The sequence below is a fragment of the Scyliorhinus canicula genome, chromosome 16, assembly GCF_902713615.1.
Source record: "Scyliorhinus canicula chromosome 16, sScyCan1.1, whole genome shotgun sequence".
Lineage (NCBI taxonomy): Eukaryota > Metazoa > Chordata > Chondrichthyes > Carcharhiniformes > Scyliorhinidae > Scyliorhinus > Scyliorhinus canicula.
In genome coordinates, this window is record NC_052161.1 from 33,455,681 (window position 1) to 33,480,438 (window position 24,758).

Consider the following 24,758-nt stretch of genomic DNA (forward strand, 5'->3'; position numbering starts at 1 on the left):
AACCACTTCTGAAGAAGTAAGCTAAGAGTCACTTGGATCCATGACTGGAATTAAAGTAAAACTCAGGATCAAGGGAGACAGTGGGCCTAAATCTCTTAAAGCGGGTACTGAATGTGGCTTTGCCATTGTGATTGTCTGCAAAGGGGCAACAAGTTTGTAAGGGGGCAAATGCCCCCCCCCCCTCCTATTTGTGGATTTTTTTTGGAGAGGGGAACCTGTGGTTTTGGAACTGTCTTTGTTTGTGTTGGGGAGGATGGGTCCATTTGCACAGTCCAAGGTGAGGGGAGAGGTGGAGAGGTAGATAGGAGGGATCTTTGAGCAGGAGTTGCCACGCTGGCAGGTAATGCTGGTGAACGGAAGTGATTGGGGGAGGTGGCCATGGAGGTTAGGCCAAGTGGGGTGGGGGAAGGGAGATGATGAAGGGTTTGGGGGAGGAGTGGTGGAAGGGGCGATGACGTGGCAGTGTTGGAGAATGAGTGGGGTCATAGTAGGGTGCAGTGGTTAGCACTGGGACTACAGCGCTGAGGACCCGGGTTTGAATCCTGGCCCTGGGTCACTGAGTGGAGTTTGCACATTTTCCCTTTGTTGGCGTGGGTTTCACCCCCACACCCCAAAGATGTGTATGTAAGATGGATTGGCCACGCTAAATTGCCCCTTAATTGGAAAAAAAAAAATAATTGTGTACTCTAAATTTATTATTAAAAATTAGTAGGGTCATGGGCAGAGAAGGAGGCCAACTTGGATGGGTCCGGTTCAGGGCAAGATTAAAGGACGCAGAATTGGAAGGAGCGGATGGCGAACAGTAGAGGGGAGTGGATGCACAAGCCTCTGGGAAGGTTCGTAACATGGAAGGTACGGGGATTGAACAGGCCGGTGAAGAGGTCTCAGGTCTTCATGCACTTGAGGAGCTTGAAGGCGGGAATGGTCTTTCTGCAGCAGTCGCACCTCTGGGTGAAGGATCAGGTTATGTTGAGTAACGGATGGGAGGGTCAGGTATTTCACTCGGAGTTTGATTCAAAGTCTCAGGGGTTGGCCATCCTGCTGAGCAAAATGACGGGGGGTTTGTAGGAGCCAAGGAAGTGTGGGACTCGGGTGGAAGGTACGTGATAGTGAGTGAGGTGTTGGAAAGGATGCGGTGGTGCTAGTGAACCTTTATACGCTAAATTGAATGGTGCGTGGTTTGTGAAGGGGTTGCTGGGAACGATTCTGGAACTGGACATGCATCAGTTGATTATAGGAGGTGATTTTAATTGTGTGTTTGAGACGAGTCGATAGGTCGAGCCCTAAGTCAATAGCAAGGTGAGGATGGTGAAGGAGCTGGGAAGGATTATGGAAAGGATGGAAATTGTGGATCCGTGGAGGGTCACGAACCCGGGGGAAAGGGTGCTTGTACGTGTACAAGGTATACTCCAGAATTGACTTTTTCGTAGTGAGCCGAGTGGTGTTGGTGAGGGTGGTGGGGGCAGAGTACATGGGAATCATGATCTCAGACCATGTGCCACACTGGCTGGAGGTTAGGCTTCGGGCCAAAGTTTGTGGTGTTGGGTAAGTCTGTTGTACCCGGGTGACGAGTGTACGGACTAACGAGCTGAGTTCACGGAGCTTCGGGTCGCACAGGGGAACAAGACAGGGGTGTCCACTGTGGACGCTGCTATTCCCGCTGGCAATAGAGCCCTTGGCGATGGCCCTTACGGGCTCAGTAGAGTTGCAGGGGGAGTAGGGAACACCGGGTGTCACTATACACAGACGACATGCTGTTGTTCATGTCGGACCCATTGGAGAGTATTGGGGAATTGCGGACTTACAAGAGAGGTTTGGGGCTTTCTCAAGCTATGAACTGAATTTTGGAAAGAGTGAGGTGTTTCCAATGAATGTGGCGGGTCGACAAGCCAACCTTGGGGTGTTGCCATTTAGGTTTGCCAGGGACAAGTTTAGGTATTTGAGGATTCAGCCACCAACGGCTTCCAGCTCAAAACGAAAGGAAAAATCAGAGCCACTGCCCAGGTCCACCCACACAATGACATCACTGCAGCCATTTGAGAAGCCAAACAGTTCTTTAAGGGACATTCCCATGACAATATGTTTGGAATGAAGTCCATTTAAAAATTAATGTAATACCCATTCTTGCCCTGCTTTGAACAAAGTCTGTTATAATCAACATTATATTTTCACATGTCAATCTGCACATGTAACTCACTAATCGTATTTACCACATTCTGTGAATTCACACACACGAAAATACTAATTTTTGATTCATTCCTCCCAAACCCATCCGCTCACATTCTCCAGACTAAATTCCATTTGCTACTTTTCAGCGCACCCGATGAATCTGTTGATACATTTTTGGAGACTACAGCCGTTTCCCACACAAGTAACTACATGACCAATTTCTGTACCATCTGCAAACATCTCAATCATGATGACTACACTTAAGCCTATATCATTGCCATACCTAGAGAAACAAAGAAGCCAACACTAAGCCCTTAAGACCCCCAAAGGGAAGAGCACTGCAGTTATAAAAAAAAATCATCTACCATACCCTCTGCTTCCAGCCACTGAGCCAATTTTGGATCCAAGCTCCTTGGATGTGTTACAGTCAAGGACTGTCACAGTCCTGACCAGTCTGCTTTGTGGGACCTTGTTAAAATCCATGTAAAAAACATGATTCACTTATTTCCTTGTTCCCTCCTCAAGAATCTTACACCTTAGTTGGAAACAGCATTAAAACTGAAAATTCTGTAAATACTCACCAAGCCCAGTGGTAACTGTGGAGAGAGAAAAACAGTGAAAGTGCTTCAGATTGTGACCTTTCATCAGAATTGTGCGGTCAGTTAAAGGCCTTTTCCTGACTTTCTGGACTGGGGTCTCGCTTCTGTGTGGGGAGAACAGCAGGGGGCCCACTGGTGACAGTGTTCATCCTGTGAAAACGGCATCACCGACCCACGCTTATTTCTCCCTGATTTTCCCCATAAAACTCAACCCAGCCCCGATGACCCCAGACCCCACTGCCTGGTCATGGGGGCACTGCCCTTGCACTGCATCCTCTTTTTCCAGGTGCAACCTCAGCAGTGGCCATCAATGCCGGTGATACTGCTGTAGCTCAGAGTTAATGTGTCCATCTGTTTGGCTAACAGCTCCTGGGGGTGAGTCGCCCTCCTCAACACAAACCACAGCCCAGCTGACAGGGTGGGATCCTGAATGTCACAGACTGTTCAGGTGCAGTTGCCTCCACTTTCAAAACCTGTTCTTTTACTAATTAAGCCCTTGCTAGCCTTGTATAGGCAGTGAGCCACCAGCGTCACCTCTTTCTGAGAAGGCCCACCTCATCTTGCAGCCTCAGCAGTGGCCATCGATGCTGATGGTATTGCTGTAGCTCTGAGTTACTGTGTCTATCTGTTTGGCTAACAGCTCATGGGGGTGAGTCGCCCTCCTTAACACAGGATGGGATCCTGGATGCCACAGACTGTTGCAGTGCTGTTGTCTCCACTTTTAAACACTTCATTTTCTAATTCCAGCTGTGCTAGCCTTGTAACTCTCAGCTATGTATATGCACTGTAGTGATTCAAGCTTCTGCTCAAGCTCTGAATTCTGGAGCTCAGGCTCCTCCAGCTGACATCAATTTCTTCACACATGGTTCCTGACGACATGAGAAGTTTCAGCAAGTTTCCACATAACACAGTGAGTGGAATCGTGTTTAGGTGACAGGGGTCTCAATCGGCAGCTGTCTAGGCAGTGAGCCACCTGTGTCACCTCTTTCCGAGAAGGTCCACCTCATCTTGCATCATTCAGGAATTGAACAGGCCAGGAACTGGCCGTCCGCCAGGATGAAGGAGACAGGGGGCAGAGGTCCTGCCCGCTGCGAGCTGCCATCAAATCAGAGGCTTGCAGCTTTCTGAATTCAGCAGCAGCACTGGGGATGCACTGCTGCTGCCAGGGCTACACCTACCAGGGGCCTCAGATCGAGGATGGACCCAGGCACAGGTGAATTTGTCCTGTGAAGCAAGAAATTCCCAGATATTTCAACCAGGAAGATTTGGAAAATATGCCCACAACCTGTTTACTTGCTCCTCTAATGTTCTTTGATGAAACTAAACTAATGAATTGGATTCAATTAAGCTGAAATACAATTGATCTATGCCTTAGTTGATGCCTAGTGGCTCCTTGAAACTAACAATACATTTGTGCTAATTTAAACTATATTGAACAAGACAGAAAATTTTACACACTTACTTTGGAACAATGGCTGAGAGTAGTAATTTGCAGTAAAGCCAGCACTCGTTTTAAGGTGATCAGATTTGAAACAAATGGTCATAGTGTTGGACGATGATGTAAATGTGTGGTTTGATCCAGTACATATTATTGCAATGAGAGGAGAATTTGTTGAAGCTCCATCATATATTGCAACATAATCGTTTGAGCACCACAATGATACTTCCAGCCTTGGAAGAGAATGATAGTAAAATGAAAATGTATTTGTAGTAATCACCTTTTACAATTACAATTGGCAACAAATACACACACATCTGCAAACAACATTAAAAGAGTGTGATGTGTATTGAAAAGATAACGAAGCATGAAACATGGAACAGCCGTTCAGCCAATCAATTTTTCCATAAACTAAATACAATTTTCCTTAACAATGATAGTATCTGTTGTATTTAATCTCCTGATTGAGTATTCCTGTGATATTTATCCCTGCTATTTATTGTAATCAAGAAAGATGCCAAAATATGAATTTCCATTTCTCAACCAAGCTGATTTAGGAGCAATAGAACTGAGGAATAGGTATCGGACATTTGACCCATTTAGTCTGTTCCATTATTTAGTGTTTGATCTTTGACCTAACTCCAAAGAACTGCCTTTTCCCCACATTGCTTCATATCAGTGGCAAAAAAGATTTGATCAATCTGACTATAAAATTAAGATTGATCAAACCGGATTATGAGTTCCAACCTAATACAATCATAAAATAATTGTGGCACAGAAGGTTGCCATTTGGCCCATCGTATACATGTTGGCTCATTGGAAGAGCAACTCACCATGTCCCATATATGAGTGGGGTACATGCTTAATCAGGGGGTAGGTCAGGCAGGTGTGAGGTCCGGAGGTGTCCAGTCCATGAAGGAAGGGAAGTCCCAGTCAGAAGGGGGCTTTCGATGGAGGTGGCTCCATTACCGCCCGAGATCGAGGCTGTGATTTACTTGCACCCTGAGCTACTCGGCTCCTGCCAAACTGAAAATTGAGACTGGGTGGGAAACAACCCTTAAATACCCCGTAAATGGCCATGTACGGGTCTTAATAGGGCAGGGGCAGGCTTCCCCTCTGAAGCCCTACCCATCCCACTCTAAAATTGCCTCTGGGTTGGGCAGCATTCCGGACAGATCTTGTCCATTAAATTTCTCGGTCCCTTCCTTTTGCTTCAAAACTCAGTGAGGGGAGCTTAAAATTGAGACGCCAATAATTAGAGAAATCTGCAACATTCGAGCAACAGTGTACATATGGAAATTTACCTATTGACCAACCAATACACAACATATTCAATAAATGTGCTTTTGGATTGATCAGAATCACAAAGGTGTTTAACCCACTGGTGCATGTAGATCAGGGCCAGAAGCGGTCACAAAAGAGGAGAACCGAGTGCAAATGTTGGTGCTGTGTTTGTGACACACATGGGGATGGTGGAGGGCAGGGAGCGGCCTGGCTGTCCAGTGGTCAACAGAGCAGCTGATGAGCTCCCTGAACAGGAAGTTCACCCAGCAACGCAAGGAGAATCTGGATGACCTGGATCGGGCAGTGGATTCGATTAAGGCGGTGATCGACCGTGTGAAGACGAGGCTGGAGGTCCAGGGTCAGGCGATCCACAAGATGGAGGAGGTGGTGGGGGAAGACGAGGAGCAGCTGGCCTCGATGGCAGCGGAGATGGGGATGATGCGGGATCAGCAGAGACGGCTCCAGGAGAAAGATCTGGAAAACCAGTCACGAAGGCAGAATATCAGGATTGTGGGCCTGCCTGAGGGAAATGGGGGAGATGATGCAGGAGCATATGTGGGGAGGATGTTGGAGAAGCTGCTGGGAAAGGTGTATTCGCAAGGCCTCTAGAAGTGGATTGAGCGTATAGAGCGCTAATGAGGAATTCCTCGGGAACGAGCCACCGAGAGCGATAGTGGTGCTGATTTGAGGTGGACCAGGCAGACTAGGTGCTGCACCTGGGAGGGTAGTAAACTTTGAATATATCAGTACATGGGTGCAGACCCGCCGAGAGGAGAGCGAGCTTCAATAAGGTCAAGTGGGCCCTCTTCAAGGAGGGGGTGAAGTTCAGCGTTCTGTATCTGGCACGTTTGTAGGTAAATTATGAAGGCCGGGAACTGTACTTCGGTCGGAGGAGGCAATGGAATTCATCAGGAACAATGGACTGGCAGGAGAAGGAGGACATTAAACTTGGTGACGATGCTTTGGCGCTGTGTTTAATTTGTGTTTGGGGCCATTGTTCGGCTTCAGGTTTGTCTTTTGTTCTCTGTTGGAAGATAGGTTTGTTGTTCTCTTCGATTGGTCTTGGGGAAGGGTTGTTTTTGTTTGCACTGGCAGGATGGTTGACCGGGGGTGTGGAATCAGTGTTGGGTAGAATGCTAGGCACCATGGGCAGGGGCTACCATGCTAGCTGCGCGGGCTGGTTCACAGAAGCGCAGTAGGTGGTGAGCAGAAGGTTAGTGGGGGGGATGAGGGTAGGGGTTGTTGTTTGGCGGATGGTGGAGAGGGTGAGACGTACTGCTGACAGGGGAAGGGCTTCTAATAAAGGTAATGGGAGGAGGATCAATGACGGTGGTCACCCGAGGGCGGGCCTAGGGAGGTGTGGGATGCGGGCTGGAGGCTGTCCCAAGAGGGGCGATGGTTGATCGGCGGGCTGGGGTGGGGGGGGGGGATACTGGTGGTGTTAGTGAGCATCTATGCCCTGAACCGGGACAACGTCGAATTTATGAGGCGGGTGCTAGGGAGGATCCCGGACCTGGACTCTCATCGGTTAATTGTGGGGGAGTACACTTCAATACGATCCTGGATCCGAGACTGGACTAGTCGAGCGAGAGGTCGAGGAGGGTGTCAGCAACAGCTAAGGAGCTTTAGGGTTTCATGGATCACATTGTGGGGGAGAGCGAAATAATTTTCATTCTACTCCCATGTGCACAAGGTGTACTTCCGAATAGACTTTTTGGGTTTGATCAGACATTGCTGGTGGGGGTGTCGGACCATGCACCGCACTGGGTGGACCTCCAAGTGAGCAAAGGTGGAGCCCAGCCCCTGCAATGGAAGCTGAATGTGGGACTGTTGGCGGAGAAGAGGTGTGTGAGCGGGTGAGGGAGGCCTCCCGGGGATATGTGCAGGTTAATGGGATGAGGGAGGTTTCGGCAGGTACGGTTTTGAAGGCAGTGATTGGGGAAAGGTTATTTCAATTGGGACACATAAGGAGAAGGTGGCGTGAGCAGAGATAGAAAGGCAAGTGGACAAAATCCTAAAAAAGGGCTTTCAATGAGGCAAAGGAGCTGGTGTCGATCTCCCTCATTCAAAATCAGAATAAAGACGAGGAACAATGTCGGTCATATAGACCACTTTTCCTGCTAAATGTAGATGCCAAACTATTGGCTAAGATCTTGGGCTCGAGGATTGTTTACTGGGGTAATAGGTGAGGACAAGGCGGGGTTCATGAAGGGAAGGCACCTGGCGGCGAATGTGATCATGATGCCTCCAGAGGAGCGAGAAGTAGAGGTGGTGGTTGCCATGGATGCAGCGAAGGCCTTTGATTGAGTGGAGTGGGAATAGCTATGGGAGGTCCTGGGGCAGTTTGTGCTTGGGCAGGGATTTGTGGACTGGGTCCGGTTGCTATATCAGGCACCGATGACGAGAATGCAGAAAAACGGGTTGAGTTCAGATTATTTTCGGCTGCACCGGGGGCCGAGGCTGGGGTGCCCAATTTCCCCACTGTTGTTTGCCCTGGCTCTGGAACCCCGCGGGTGAGGAAGGTGTTGCTGGAGCGGGGGTGTGGCTCTTCCTAAATTATTATTGTGCAGCGCATACAGCAATGGTCAGGAAGTGGGTAGTGGGGGAGGGGTCGGTGTGGGAGCAGGTGGAGGGGGGCTCATGTAAAGACACAGGTTTGGGGGCACTGTCCACAGCACCACTGCTGTTCACGCCGGCCAGGTACTCCACAAGCCCGGTAGTAGTGGCAGGCCTGAAGATATGGGGACAGTGGCGGCAGCAGATGGGACTGGAAAGGGCGTCGGTGTGGGCACTGATATGTGGCACCCATCGGTTCGCTTCGTGGGGGGCAGGCTGGGTGGGTGGTTACGGAGGTGGCAGCGGGCGGGGATCGAGAGATTTAGAGATCATTTTATGGACGAGGGCTTCCCGAGCTTGGAGGAGGAGTTTGAGATGGCAAGTACGAATAGGTTCTGGTATCTGCAAGTGAGGGACTTTGTGCGGAGGTAGGTTTCGACCTTCCCACATCTGCTGCACTAGCGGCTACAGGATAAGGTGGTGTTGAGAGCAGGAGTAGGAGAGGGGAATGTTTCAAAGATCTACAAGATCTACAAGGAACTAATGGAGTGGGAGGGAGCCCCCATAGGGGAGGTGAAGAGAAAGTGGGAACTAGAGCTAGGTGGGGAGTTGTAGCTGGATTATGGGAGGAGGCCCTGAGGAGTCAATGTATCCTTGTTGTGTGCCAGGCTCAGCCTGATACAATTTAGGATGGTCTATAGGGCGCACATGATGGTGGCCCGGAGAGTAGGTTCTTTGAGGAGGTGGAGGATAGGTGTGGGTGCTGTGCGGGGCTGTCCTGCAAACCATGCCCATATGTTTTGGGGTTATCTGGGGCTGAGGGGTTTCTGGCAAGGGTTTGCTGATGTTATGTCAGAGGTATAAAAGTGAGGGCGGTACCGAGACAAGAGGTGGCGTGTCAGAAGAGCCCAGGGGTGAAATGAAATTAAATGAAAATCGCTTATTGTCACAAATAGGCTTCAAATGAAGTTGCTGTGAAAAGCCACTTGTTGCCACATTCTGGCGCGTGTTCGGGGAGGCTGTTACAGGAATTGAACCGTGCTGCTGGCCTGCCTTGGTCTGCTTTGAAAGCCAGCTCTTTAGCCCTGTGCTAAACCATCCCCATAGAGAGAGACGATGTCCTGGCCTTTGCCTCCCTGGTGGCCCGGAGAGGGATCCTGCTAGGATGGAGGGACTCCGAACCCCCAAAGTCGGTTTAGTGACATGGTGGAGTTTCTCAGACTCGAGAAAATTAAATAGAGGGGATCGCTGCAAGAATTTGCCCAGAGGTGGCAGCCGCTCATCAACTTCTTTCCATTCTGGAAATTTTACATTGTAGATCACTATGATTGTCCTGTCTCATTGACAAAACAAAAACTTTAACTATGGGCCAGGTTGAATTTAAAGGTATTAAGACTGTTTAGTGTCTATTCAGCACTGGCTGTCACTAACAGTTACAATGAGCAAGTGGAAACACTGTTACTTACTGAAAAGTATCCAATTTCAAAGTTATTCTGTCCTGTTTGGCCACTTGTATGTACCAAATGCATTTGGCATTATTTGGATATGGTTCCGGATAATTGGGGCTGGTAAAGGATCCATTTTCAGTCTCAAACTTCCCTCCACATGTTATTCCATCTAGTTACAATGAGAAAATGAGAAAATTCAGCAGGAGATTGTTGGAGTAAGGAGAATAAATGCAAAAATTGTGAAACGGTAGGCTGCATTGTAAAGGGCTGGTGGTCACACCAACCTTCATCAGCACAAAAAATGTACCAAGAAAAACAGCTGGTCAAGTTCACCAGGTAAGTGATAAAACTGAAGACTCATTAAGGGACAAGGTGTCAAGTCAGCTTAAAGAATTCAAGCTTGGTGTCTTTTCAGTGAAAGGGGACGGAATTCTCCGACCCCCCGCAGGGTCGGGGTATCGCCCGGGGCCGGCGTAAATCCCGCCCCCACCGTGGGGGGAATTCTCCGCCATCCGGGAATCCTGGCCGATCGGCGTGCCCCCCGCGGCGATTCTCCGGCCTGTGATGGGCCGAAGTCCCGCCGCTGTCAAGCCTGTCCCGCCGATGTGGTTTAACCACATCTGTGAGGCCAGGATTGGCGGCGGCGAGCGGGGCCCCCGGGATCCTGGGGGGGGGGGGGGCATGGGGTGATCAGACTCTGGGGGGAGTGCCACAACGGTGGCTTGGCCCGAGATCAGGGCCCACCGACCGGCCGGCGGGCCAGTGCCGTGGAGGCACACTTTTTCTTGCACCGCCACCACGACCTCCACCATGGCAGAGGCAGAAGAGACCCCCTCCACCGCGCATGCGCCGGTGGTGACGTCAGCGGCCGCTGATGCTCTGGCGCATGCGAGGACTCATGCCGACCGGCGAAGGCCTTTCGGCCAGCGCAACGCCAGGCGGCCAAAGGCCGTTGGCGCCAGTTTTGCCGCCATTCGGCGGAGCGGGAGCCACTCCGGCGCGGGCCTAGCCCCGAAAGGTGCGGCGAAATCCGCACCTTTGGGAAGGCCCGACGCCGGAGTGGTTGGCGCCACAACGCGATGCTGGGACCACCCGCCCCACCGGATAGGGGAGAATTACGCCCAGGATATCAGCAATACTTTTGGGTGGATATGGGAACAGCAGTATCATTCATACCTGTTAAAATATACAGTTAGAAGATAAAACAAAAGATAAATACACTGAGCAGGTCTTGCCACTGAAGCGATACAACATGGTAAATGTGGAAAAAAATGGTCAAAAAGAGGAGCTGCCTCTATACGTTGTCTGAGGAAATTTTCCAGCATTGTTAGGTAGATCAGGGTTAAGGAAGATAAATTAAACTGGGTGGGCGGTCATGAACCTACTCGTAATTGACTTTTTCGTAGTGACCGAGTGGTGTTGGTGAGGGTGGTGGGGGCAGAGTACATGGGAATCATGATCTCAGACCATGTGCCACACTGGCTGGAGGTTAGGGCTTCGGGCCAAAGTTTGTGGTGTGGGGTGCGTCAGTTCTACCCCGGTTACGAGGTGTACGGACTAACGAGCTGAGTTCACGGAGCTTCGGGTCGCACCAGGGGGAACAAGACATGGGTGTCCACTGTGGACGTCTGCTATTCCTGCTGGCAATAGAGCCTTGCCGATGGCCCTTTACGGGCTCAGTAGAAGTTGCAGGGGGAGTAGGGAACACCGGGTGTCACTGTACACAGACGGACATGCTGTTGTTCATATCGGACCCATGGAGAGTATTGGGGAATTGCGGACTTACAAGAGAGGTTTGGGGCTTTCTCAAGCTATGAACTGAATTTTGGAAAGAGTGAGGTGTTTCCAATGAATGTGGGCGGGTCGACAAGCCAACCTTGGGTGTTGCCATTTAGGTTTGCCAGGGACATGATTAGGTATTTGAGGATTCAGCCACCAACGGCTTCCTGCTCAAAACGAAAGGAAAAAACCAGAGCCATGCCCAGCTCCACCCACACAATGACATCACTGCAGCCATTGAGAAGCCAACAGTTCTTTAAGGGACATTCCCATGACAATATGTTTGGAATAAAGTCCATTTAAAAATTAATGTAATACCCAGTCTTGCCCTGTTTTGAACAAAGTCTGTTATAATCAACATTATATTTTCACATGTCAATCTGCACATGTAACTCACTAATTGTATTTACCACATTCTGTGATTCACGCACACGAAAATACTAATTTTTGATTCATTCCTCCAAGCCCATCCGTTCACATTCTCCAGACTGAATTCCATTTGCTACTTTTCAGCACACCCGATGAATCTGTTGATACAATTTTGCAGTCTACAGCCTTTTCCTACACAAGCAACTACATGACCAATTTCTGTACCATCTGCAAACATCTCAATCATGACGACTACACTTAAGCCTATGTCATTGCCATACCTAGAGAACAAAGAAGCAACACTAAGCCCTTAAGACCCCCAAAGGGAAGAGCACTGCAGTTATAAAAGAAAACATCATCTACCATGACCCTCTGCTTCCAGCCGCTGAGCCAATTTTGGATCCAAGCTCCTTGGATGTGTTACAGTCAAGGACTGTCACAGTCCTGACCAGTCTGCTTTGTGGGACCTTGTTAAAATCCATGTAAAAAACATGATTCACTTATTTCCTTGTTATCTCCTCAAGAATCTTACACCTTAGTTGGAAACAGCATTAACATTGAAAATTCTGTAAATACTCACCAAGCCCAGTGGTAACTGTGGAGAGAGAAAAACAGTGAAAGTGCTTCAGATTGTGACCTTTCATCAGAATTGTGGGGTCAGTTAAATGACTTTTCCTGACGTTCTCGACTGTGGTCTTGCTTCTGTGTGTGGGGAACAGCAGGTAAATCCTGACAGAATCCCCACGGTTCAGCAGGGTGGGGTCTCCTATTTGTGCATTCTTAATGACCCATGGAGGGACCAACTAGTGACAGTGTTCATTCTGTGGACAACAGCATCACCGGCCTCACCAATTTCCCCCTGATTTCCCTACAAACTCAACTCTGGGACCTGCCTAACCAGCCCCGATGACCCCAGACCCCACTTGGCTGGTCATGGGGGTACTGCCCATGAACAACATCCTCTTTTTCCAGATGCAGCCTCAGCAGTTGCCATCAATGCCAGTGATACTGCTGTGGCTCTCAGTTACTGTGTCCATCTGTTTGGCTAATAGGTAATCGGGGTGGGTCGCCCTCCTCAAGGCAAACCACAGCCTGGCGGACAGGATTGGATCCTGGGTACCACAGACTGTTAAAGTACCATTGCCTCCACTTTCAAACCTTGTTCTTTTGCTAATTCAAGCCCTTGCTAGCCTTGTAACTCTCAGCTTTGTATATACAAATTCCAGCTTCTGCTCAAGCTCTGAATCATGGTGCTCATGATTCCTCCAGCTGACATCAATTTCTTCACACATGGTTCCTGAGGACACGAGAAGTTACAGCAAGTTTCCACATAACACAGTGAGTGGAATCTTGTTTATGCGACAAAGTCTCAATCGGCAGCTGTATTGGCAGTGGAGCCACCTATGTCACCTCTTTTGAGAAGGCCCACTCATCATTTGTGCATCGATCAGCCAGGAACTGGCCATCAGCCAGAATGAAGGAGACAAGGGGCTGAGGTCCAACCTGTTGAGAGCTGCGTCCAAACAGAGGCCTGCAGCTCTTCTATATTCAGCAGCAGCGCCGTGGATAGGCTGCTGCTGCCAGGCTACACCCACCTGAAGCTTCAGATCGAGGATGGAGCCAGGCACAAGTGAATTTTTCCTGTGAAGCAAGAAATTCCCAGGTATTTCAACCAGGAAGATTTTGCAAGTATGTCCACAACTTATTTACTTCCTCATTTAATGTTCTTTGATTAAATTATATTAATGAATTTGACTCAATTAAGGTAAAATACAATTGATCAATGCCTTAGCTGATGCCCAGTGGCTCCAGGAAACTAACAACACATTTGCGCCAATTTAAACTGTACTGAACAAGACAGGAAATTTTACACACTTACTTTGGAACAACGGCTGAGAGTAGTAATATGCAGTAAAGCCAGCATTCGTTTTAAGGCGATCAGATTTGAAACAAATGGTCATCGTGTTGGATGATGATGTAAATGTGTGGTTTGATCCAGTACATATTGTTGCAATCAGAGGAGAATCTGTTGAAGCTCCATCATATATTGCAACATAATCGTTTGAGCACAGCAATGACACTTCCAGCCTGGGGAGAGAATGATAGTAAATTGAAAATGTATTTGTCGTAATCACCTATTACAATTAACAATTTACTTCGTAAACTGGGCAACATATGCACACACACATCGATAAAGAACATTAAAAGAGTGGGGTATGTATTGAAAATATAACAAAGCATGAAACATGGAACAGCCATTCAGTCAATCAATCTTTCCACAAACTAAATACAATTCTCCTTACCATTGATATCATCTGTAGTATTTAATCTCCTGACTGAATATTGCTGTCATATTTTTTCCTGCTATTTATTGCAATGAAGATGCCAAAATATGAATTTCCATTTCTCAACCCAGTTGCTTTAAGAGCATTGGAACTGAGGAATAGGTATTGGACATTTGATCCATTGAGTCACTTCCATTATTTAGTGTTTGATCTTTGACCTAACTCCAAAGACTTGCCTTTCCCCACATCGATTCAAGATTTTATCAATCCGAGTATAAAATTAAGATTGATCTAACTCGATCATGAGTTCCAAACTAATACAATCTTAAAATTGTTGTTTGATTTGATTTGATTGATTTTGATTTTGTGGCATAGAAGGTGACCATTTGGCCCATCGAATACATGTTGGCTCATTGGAAGGGCAACTCACCATGTCCCACTCCTCTGCCTTTTCCCAGAACCCTGGCAATCTTTCACATGAGAAAATTAACAATTTGCATTTGAAGACTTTGGTTGGAGCTTAACCCTTGGACTCCTGGTGTGATTGTGGTAAATTTATGCGGCACTTGCGTAAAAACCAAATAAATCCTTCTTCAGAACTGCTGCCTTGAACAGTTTGTTGTGGTTCAGTGCAGTGTGGTCTAACCAGGACTTTATATAGTTGCCAAAGACCTCTAATCACTTATATTTGATTCCTTGCAATATAAAGGTGAGCATCCCTTTAGCCTTTAAAATATTTTCTGTTTGTGTTTGCTATGTTTTAATAATCTGTGTAGCTGGACTTTTCCTTCTGTGTAGTTTGATGATTGCCCATTACACTCTGATTACACTCAGATGGGGGATCGAGCCCCAGTATTCAGAGAGTTGGAGGGGAATTAATCCCACTGATTCCAGAAGGCCGGATGACATTTCACTCCTAAATTAATGTTAACTGGCAATACTTGGAAGTCAGCCAATCTGATGCAGTGTGAGCAGAGTGGCAGAACTCCCAGGGAAGGGAGGGTAGGGTAGGGGATGCTTTGGGCTTTGCTGGATGGTGGGATATGTGAGTGGGGTACGTGCTTAATCAGCGGATCGGTCAAACAGGTGCGAGGTCCGGAGGTGTCCAGTCCACGAAAGAAGGGAAGTCCAGTCAGAAGGCAGCTTTCAATGGAGGTGGCCCCATTCCACCTGAGATCGTGGCTGTGATTCTTTCTACTTTGCAGCCTCAGCGAGCCGGCATCTGCCAAACTAAAAATTGAGACGGTGGGAAACAACCCTTAAATAGCCTGTAAGTGGTCATGTATGGGTCTTAAGGCAGGGGCAGGCATCGCCTCTGAGCCCTACCCACCCCACTCTAAAATTGCCTCTGGGTTGGGCGACTAACTTTTTTAACAATTGGTTCATGGGCTGTAGGTATCCATCTGCATCTGCAGCTGGAAGTCCGATGGCTGGTCAGATATCAGCATCTTTCATTATTTGGATAACTCAAATCCTGATTAATTCTCCAATCTTCGAGCCAATACTTCAGCAGGATAACAGCTGTTTAAGTTCCAGCTGAAACATTTAGCCCAATGTTTAGTCCGTGGAAATTGATGGTTTGTGATTGGGTTCATTTTGTCCAATACTGGGAAAGCAGACATGGCCTTAAAGTGAAGAGAACATTTACAAAACTTTACGAAAGAATATGTTGCAGAGATGTGAGAACAGAGAGAAAGGGAATGAGTCTAATGGGACAGCTCTGTCCAATCACAATGGGCAGACAGGCTCCCTTGCGTGTTGGAATGTTCTCTGATTCTATAATGCAGATGGAAAGATGGTCTGATACATCACATGGGTTTCTTTCTATTCTGGAAATGTTCCATTGTAGATCATTATGATTGTCCTTTCTCATTGACAAAGCAAAAACATTAACTATGGGCCAGGTTGAATTTAAAGATATTCAGACTCTTTAGTGCCTATACAGCACTAGCTGCCTTTGACAGTTACAATGCCCATGTGGAAACACTGTTACTTACTGAAAACCATCCAATTTCAAGTTATTCTGTCCCGTTTGGCCACTTGTATGTACAAATGCATTCGGCATTATTTGGATATGGTTCCGGATAATTGGGGCTGGTAAATGATCCACTCTCAGTCTTAAACTTCCCTCCACATGTTATTCCATCTAGTACAATGAGAAAATGAGAAAATTTAGCAGGAGTGTTGGAGTAAGGAGAATAAATGCAAAAATTGTGATACGGTAGGCTGCACTGTAAAGGGCTGGTGGTCACACGAACCTTCATCAGCACAAAAAAATGTACCAAGAAAAACAGCTGGTCAAGTTCACCAGGTAAGTGATGAAACTGAAGACTCATTAAGGGACAAGTTGTCAAGTCAGCTTAAAGAATTCAAGCTTGGTGTCTTTTCAGTGAAAGGGGACGGAATTCTCCGAACCCCCGTAGGGTCGGGGAATCGCCCGGGGCCGGCGTAAATCCTTCCCACACCGTGGCCGGAATTCCCCGCCACCCAGGAATCCTGGCCGATCGGCGTGCCCCCCGCGGCGATTTTCCGGCCCGCGATGGGCCAAAGACCCGGCGCTGTCAGGTCTGTCCCGCCGACATGGTTTAAACCACCTCGGTGCCGGCGGGATTGGCGGCGCGAGCGGGCCCCTGGGGTCCTGGGAGGGGCGCGGGCGATCGGACCCGGGGGGGTGTTCCCCCATGATGGCCTGGCCCGCGATTGGGGCCCACCGACCGGTGGGCAGGCCAGTGCCGTGGAGGCACTCTTTTTCTTCCGCCGCCGCCACGGCCTCCACCATGGCGGAGGCAGAAGAGACCCCCTCCACCGCACATGCGCCGGTGATGACGTCAGCAGCCGCTAATGTGCATGGGCATGCGAAAACTCACGCCGACCGGCGAAGGCCTTTTGGCCAGCCCAACGCCGGGCGGCCAAAGGCCGTTGGCGCCAGTTTTGCCCCCATTCGGCGGAGCGGGAGCCACTCCAGCGCGGGCCTAGCCCCTAAAGGTGCGGAGAAATCAACACCTTTGGGGAGGCCCGACGCTGAAGTGGTTGACGCCACTCGCTAGCTGGGACCCCACCCCTGCCGGATAGGGGAGAATTTTGCCCAGGATATCAGCAATACTTTTGGGTGGATATGGGAACAGCAGTATCATTCATACCTGAGACAATATACAGTAGAAGATAAACAACTATCAGATGTCACCTTGATGACATACACTGAGCAGGTCCTGCCACTGAAGCGATACAACATGGTAAATGTGGAAGAAAATGATCAAAAGCGGAGTTGCCTCTCTACGTTGTCTGAGGAAATTTTCCAGCATTGTTAGGTAGATCAGGGTTAAGGAAGATAGATTTAAACTGGGTGGGCGGTCATGATACCCTACTCGTAGTTTCTACGTACGGCCTATAACCACTTCTGAAGAAGTAAGCTAAGAGTCACTTGGATCCATGACTAGAATTAAAATAAAACTTCAGGATCAAGGGAGACAGTGTGCCCTAAACCTCTTAAAGCGTGTACTGAATGTGGCTTTGCCATTGTGATGTCTGCAACAGGGGCAACAAGTTTGTAAGGGGGCAAATGCCCCCCCCCCCTCCTATTTGTGGATTTTTTTGGAGAGGGGAACCTGTGGTTTGGAACTGTCTTTGTTTGTGTGGGGAGGATGGGTCATTTGCACAGTCCAGGTGAGGGGAGAGGGTGGAGAGGTAGATAGGAGGGCTCTCTTGAGCAGGAGTTGCCACGCTGGCAGTAATGCTGGTGAACGGCAGTGATTGGGGAGGTGGCCATGGAGGTTAGGCCACGTGGGGTGGGGAAGGGAGATGATGAAGGGTTTGGGGAGGAGTGGTGGAAGGGACGATGACGTGGCGGCAGTGTTGGAGAATGAGTGGGGTCATAGTCAGGGTGCAGTGGTTAGCACGGGACCTACAGCGCTTGAGGACCCGGGTTTTGAATCCTGCCCTGGGTCCATGAGTGGAGTTTGCACATTTTCCCTTTGTTGGCGTGGGTTTCACCCCCACACCCCAAAGATGTGTATGTAAGATGGATTGGCCATGCTAAATTGCCCCTTAATTGGAAAAAAAACTAATAATTGTGTACTCTAAATTATTATTAAAAATTAGTAGGGTCATGGGCAGAGAAGGAGGCCAAACTTGGATGGGTCCGGTTCAGGGCAAGATTAAGGACGCAGAATTGGAAGGAGCGGATGGCGAAACAGTAGCGGGGGAGTGGATGCACAAGCCTCTGGGAAGGTTCGTAACATGGAAGGTACGGGGGATTGAACAGGCCGGTGAAGAGGTCTCAGGTCTTCATGCACTTGAGGAGCTTGAAGGCGGGAGGGAATGGTCTTTCTGCAGCAGTTCGCACCTCTGGGTGAAGGATCAGGTTATGTTGAGTAACGGATGGGAGGGTCAGGTATTTCACTCGGAGTTTGATTCAAAGTCTCAGGGGTTGGCCATCCTGCTGAGCAAAATGACGGGGGGTTTGTAGGAGCCAAGGAAGTGCGGGACTCGGGTGGAAGGTACGTGATAGTGAGTGAGGTGTTGGAAAGGATGCGGTGGTGCTAGTGAACCTTTATACGCTAAATTGAATGGTGCGTGGTTTGTGAAGGGGTTGCTGGGAACGATTCTGGAACTGGACATGCTTCAGTTGATTATAGGAGGTGATTTTAATTGTGTGTTTGAGACGAGTCGATAGGTCGAGCCCTAAGTCAATAGCAAGGTGAGGATGGTGAAGGAGCTGGGAAGGATTATGGAAAGGATGGGAATTGTGGATCCGTGGAGGGTCACGAACCCGGGGGAAAGGGTGCTTGTACGTGTACAAGGTATACTCCAGAATTGACTTTTTCGTAGTGAGCCGAGTGGTGTTGGTGAGGGTGGTGGGGGCAGAGTACATGGGAATCATGATCTCAGACCATGTGCCACACTGGCTGGAGGTTAGGCTTCGGGCCAAAGTTTGTGGTGTTGGGTAAGTCTGTTGTACCCGGGTGACGAGTGTACGGACTAACGAGCTGAGTTCATGGAGCTTCGGGTCGCACAGGGGAACAAGACAGGGGTGTCCACTGTGGACGCTGCTATTCCCGCTGGCAATAGAGCCCTTGGCGATGGCCCTTACGGGCTCAGTAGAGTTGCAGGGGGAGTAGGGAACACCGGGTGTCACTATACACAGACGACATGCTGTTGTTCATGTCGGACCCATTGGAGAGTATTGGGGAATTGCGGACTTACAAGAGAGGTTTGGGGCTTTCTCAAGCTATGAACTGAATTTTGGAAAGAGTGAGGTGTTTCCAATGAATGTGGCAGGTCGACAAGCCAACCTTGGGGTGTTGCCATTTAGGTTTTCCAGGGACATGATTAGGTATTTGAGGATTCAGCCACCAACGGCTTCCTGCTCAAAACGAAAGGAAAAACCAGAGCCACTGCCCAGCTCCACCCACACAATGACATCACTGCAGCCATTTGAGAAGCCAAACAGTTCTTTAAGGGACATTCCCATGACAATATGTTTGGAATAAAGTCCATTTAAAAATTAATGTAATACCCAGTCTTGCCCTGCTTTGAACAAAGTCTGTTATAATCAACATTATATTTTCACATGTCAATCTGCACATGTAACTCACTAATCGTATTTACCACATTCTGTGAATTCACACACACGAAAATACTAATTTTTGATTCATTCCTCCCAAACCCATCCGCTCACATTCTCCAGACTAAATTCCATTTGCTACTTTTCAGCGCACCCGATGAATCTGTTGATACATTTTTGGAGACTACAGCCGTTTCCCACACAAGTAACGACATGACCAATTTCTGTACCATCTGCAAACATCTCAGTCATGATGACTACACTTAAGCCTATATCATTGCCATACCTAGAGAAACAAAGAAGCCAACACTAAGCCCTTAAGACCCCCAAAGGGAAGAGCACTGCAGTTATAAAAAAAACATCATCTACCATACCCTCTGCTTCCAGCCACTGAGCCAATTTTGGATCCAAGCTCCTTGGATGTGTTACAGTCAAGGACTGTCACAGTCCTGACCAGTCTGCTTTGTGGGACCTTGTTAAAATCCATGTAAAAAACATGATTCACTTATTTCCTTGTTACCTCCTCAAGAATCTTACACCTTAGTTGGAAACAGCATTAAAACTGAAAATTCTGTAAATACTCGCCAAGCCCAGTGGTAACTGTGGAGAGAGAAAAACAGTGAAAGTGCTGCAGATTGTGACCTTTCATCAGAATTGTGCGGTCAGTTTTTCCTGACTTTCTGGACTGGGGTCTCACTTCTTTGTGGGGAGAACTGCAGGTAAATCCTGACAAAATCGCCACGGTTCAGCAGGATGGGATCTCCTATTTGTGCATTCTTAAAGGCCTTGGGTTATGGGTATAGGGTGGGTTTGAGTAGGGTGATCATGGCTCGGCACAACATTGAGGGCCGAAGGGCCTGTTCTGTGCTGTACTGTTCTATGTTCTATAAAACTCAAGATAAAGGCAGATAGTGTGCCTAAGTCTCTTAAAGCATGTACTGTACCCTCTCCCATCTGGCCAAAACGTCAGAACATGGCCATGAAACGTGACAGTCAGTTACAATTGGCGGACGTAAAGAGAAACGTAGAGTTTGAGGATAGTAATGAGGATAGTGAGAAAGAGTGACATAGTCGAAGGCTTGGTGGGGATCCATTTAAATATGTCCAAGCATTGCCAAAGTTTGATGAGAAGGAGGTAGAAGCCTTTTCATTTCATTTGGGAAGGCAGCTAAACAAATGAAATGGTCACAGGACATGTGGAATACATGTGCGTATTCCTGATTCAAACAAAGTTGGCAGGTAGAGTTCGTGAAGTATTTCCATCACTATCAGAGGAGGTGTCTGGGACATATGAGGATGTGACAAAATCCATCTTAGGTGCATATGAATTAGTGCCTGAAGCCTACAAAGGTTTAGAAATTTAAAGAAAGAACCTGGTCAAACATACAAGGAGTTTGAAAGGCTCAAACAGAGTAATGTTGATAGGTGGACAAGGGCTTTGAAAATAGAACGAACGTATGAAGCTCTTAGAGAAATGATAGTTTTGGAGGAGTTTAAAAATTCAATTCCTGATGTAGTGAGAACTAATGTGGAAAGAGCAGAGGGTTAAACGCGAGATTAGCAGCCGAAATGGGAGATGAGTTATGAATTAGTTCTTAAATCAAAGTTTGGTTTACAACATCAGTTGAGCCGGTGTGAGGGATATGAACTGGGGGAAAAGAGAAATACTCAAGTGGTAAAGTAAAGGGATCTGATGGAGAAATAAGGAGAGTGTACCTCAGATTAAAAAGAAATCCAGGAGGGTGGAAGAGAAATTAAAAGTAGTTTCAGATGTTTTTACTGTAATAAACTAGGCCATGTAAAGTCACCGAGTTGGGGGCTGAAGAAAAGCACTTGGGAAGGCTGATGTGGTAAAACAGAATAAGCCAGTGGGGTTTTTTAAATTGGAAAAGGAAAGCCCAAGTGAAGCGAAGGAGATGCAAAGATGTACAGCCTGATCAAGAGTTGATTGATCAGAAGGTGCAGATCTCTTTAAAGAATTTACTTGTGTGGGTAAAGTTTACTCATGTGTAGCAGGAGAAGTAGGTAAACAAGTCCAATTTTAAGAGATACGAGAGCTAGTCCATCTTTGATGGTACGAGATGAGGAGCTTATGTAGATTGAGAGGATATATGTCAGAAAAGGTGGCAATAGTGGAGTTCAAGGTGAGAAGAGTAGTGTTCCATTATATAAGGTATGGTTGGAAAGTCCAGTGAAGAGTGGTGAAGTGGTAGTAGGAGTAAAAGAGAAACTATCTTGTCCAGGAATGCAGTTTATTTTGGGTAATGATAAGTTCGGCATGTTGCCGCCTGCGCGCCTGTGGGTCACCTACAAGAACCGGCGTCACTACTTTGAGTCCCCGGAGGAAGCGTGGGCCTTTGTGCAGGCTGATAAGCTGGACTCGAACTAGAGATTGGGGGCTGTGTGAGTTTTTCTATTCTATTCATGTATCATTGTTTATGCTGTAGCGGGTTATTCTGTTTGTTTTTGTTTTTCTCTCGCTTTCGGACGATGTGGGTTATGGTTCTGTGTTCTAAGGGGGATACTGGGGTTTGTGGTTGATCTGTGTCTTTGTTTGTACGGAGTTGGTGGTTGGGTTGGAACTGCGGTTTGGGAGCTGCATTGGTGGGGTGGGGCAGTGTGAAAGCGTGGGCTTTTCTCTGGTTTCCTGCGCTGCGGGACGAGGGGGTGGAGCTGGTGGCGAGGGGCGTGGTTATTAGACCGGGTTCCCCGCGCTGAAGCGGTGCCCAGGAGCTGATGCAGGGGAGGAGGGGGGACCTCATATCGGGAGGGGTCGGAGTTAGAGCGGGAGCTGCCGGGGTCAGCAAAAGGCAGCTGGCTCACGGGAGTACAGTGGAGGGAGAGTCGCGGCTAGGAGGGGTCCTAGCCTGGGTGGGGGGGGATACCGGGTTGCTGCTGGATTGGCCAGGGGGAGTTTGGGGGGGTCGGGGTGAGGTTCTATCGCCGTGGAAAACAGGCCGAATGGGTGATGGCCAGGGGCGAGCAGTCGATGCGTTATGGCTAGTCGACGGGGCGGGGGGGCGGGGTGCCCCCTGATCCGGCTGAGGGGGGGCGGGGTGCCCCCTGATCCGGCTGATTACGTGGAACGTGAGGGGGTTGAATGGGCTCGTTAAGCGGGCCCGGGTGTTTTCGCATCTGAAGGGGCTGAAGGCGGACGTGGCCATGCTCCAGGAGACCCACCTGAAGGTGGCGGACCAGGTCCGTCTGAGGAAGGGGTGGATGGGGCAGGTTTTCCACTCAGGACTCGACTCGAAGAACCGGGGAGTGGCGATCCTGGTGGGGAAGAGGGTGGCGTTTGAGGTGTCTGAGGTTGTGGCTGCTAGTGGCGGCAGATATGTGATGGTGAGCGGTAAGCTGCAGGGGGAGAGGGTGGTGTTGGTTAATGTGTACGCCCCAAATTGGGATAATGCTGGTTTCATGAGGCGTATGTTGGGCCGCATTCCTGGCCTGGAGGTGGGGGGCTTGATCATGGGGGGGGGGGGGGGGACTTCAATACGGTGCTGGATCCCTTACTGGCTCATTTTAGTTCAAGGACAGGCAGGAGGCTAGCGGCGGCCAAGGTACTGAGGGGGTTTATGGACCAGATGGGAGGAGTGGATCCCTGGAGTTCGGGAGGCCGAGGGCTTGGGAGTACTCTTTTTTCTCCCATGTGCACATGGTTTATTCCCGCATTGATTTCTTTGTTTTGAGCAGGGGACTGGTCCCGAGGGTGGAGGAAGCCGAATATTCGGCTATCGCGATTTCGGACCATGCTTCGCATTGGGTGGATCTGGAGATGGGGGAGGGCGGGACCAGCGCCCGCTTTGGCGTCTGGACGTGGGTTGTTGGCTGATGAGGAGGTGTGTAGGAGGGTTCGGGGATGTATCGAGAGGTACCTCGAGGTTAATGATACTGGGGAGGTCCAGGTGGGGATGGTGTGGGAGGCTCTGAAGGCAGGGTGATTAGGGGAGCTGATCTCCATCCGAGCCCATAGGGAGAGGGGGGAGAGGAGGGAGAGGGAGAGACTGGTGGAGGAGCTGTTGAGTGTGGATAGGAGGTATGCGGAGGCCCCGGAGGAGGGATTGCTGGGGGAACGGCGTAGCTTGCAGGCCAAGTTTGATTTATTGACCACCGGAAAGGCGGAGACACAGTGGAGGAAGGTGCAGGGAGCGGTCTATGAGTATGGAGAGAAGGCGAGCAGGATGCTGGTGCACCAGCTGCATAAGCGAGACGCGGCTAGAGAGATTGGTGGAGTGAAGGATAGAGGTGGGAATGTGGTGCGGCAGGGGGCAGAGGTCAATGAGGTCTTTAGGGACTTCTATAGGGAACTGTACCGGTCGGAGCCGCCGGTGGTGGGAGGGGGAATGGAGAATGTTTGGACAGGCTCCGATTTCCAGGGTTGCAGGAGGAGCAGGTGGTAGGGACTGGGGCGCCGATCGAGTTGGAGGAGCTGGTCAGTGGGATTGGCCACATGCAGTCGGGAAGGCGCCGGGACCGGATGGGTTCCCCGGTTGAATTTTATAAGAAATATGGGGACCTGCTGGGCCCCCTGTTGGTCAGGATCTTTAACGAGGCATGGGAGGGGGGTGTTCTGCCCACAATGATGTCTCGGGCACTAATCTCCCTGATCCTGAAGCATGATAATGACCCCTTGCAGTGCAGTTCATACAGGCCGATTTCACTGCTGAATGTAGACGCCAAGTTGCTGGCGAAGATCTTGGCCACTAGAATAGAGGACTGTGTGCCGGGGGTGATGCATGAAGATCAGACAGGTTTTGTGAAGGGGAGGCAGCTGAACACTAACGTGCGAAGGCTGCTAAATGTGATAATGATGCGGCAGCAGATGGAGAGGCGGAGATTGTGGTGGCATTGTATGCGGAGAAGGCCTTGACAGGGTTGAGTGGGGGTACTTGTGGGAGGTGTTGGAGAGGTTCGGGTTTGGGGTGGGGTTTATTAAATGGGTGAGGTTGCTGTACGAGGCCCCGATGGCGAGTGTAGCGACAAATGGGAGGAGGTCCGAGTACTTCAGGCTCCACCGTGGGACGAGGCAGGGGTGCCCCCCTGTCCCCCTTGCTTTTTGCGCTGGCAATAGAGCCTCTTGCCATGGCACTCAGGAAGTCGAGGAGGTGGAGGGGTTTTGGTGCGAGGTGGGGAGGAGCACCAAGTGTCGCTGTATGCGGACGACTGCTGTTGTATGTAGCAGACCCGGGGGGGAATGCCGGAGGTGATGGAGATTCTTGCTGAGTTCAGGAGTTTCTCAGGATATAAATTGAACCTGGGCAAGAGTGA

General features: G+C 49.1%; 1 protein-coding gene across 1 annotated transcript in view; it reads right to left on the bottom strand.

Annotated features, from left to right (window-relative positions):
• Nucleotides 1-24,758, bottom strand: part of LOC119979710 (cubilin-like) — a 162,284-nt gene that overhangs the window by 104,562 nt on the left and 32,964 nt on the right. The window contains exons 4-6 of the mRNA XM_038822270.1: nucleotides 13,522-13,730; nucleotides 9,513-9,663; nucleotides 2,397-2,452 (exon numbers count right to left, since the gene is read on the bottom strand). Of these exons, the coding sequence (XP_038678198.1) occupies nucleotides 2,397-2,452; nucleotides 9,513-9,663; nucleotides 13,522-13,730 (416 nt within the window). The remainder of the gene's footprint in view (nucleotides 1-2,396; nucleotides 2,453-9,512; nucleotides 9,664-13,521; nucleotides 13,731-24,758) is intronic.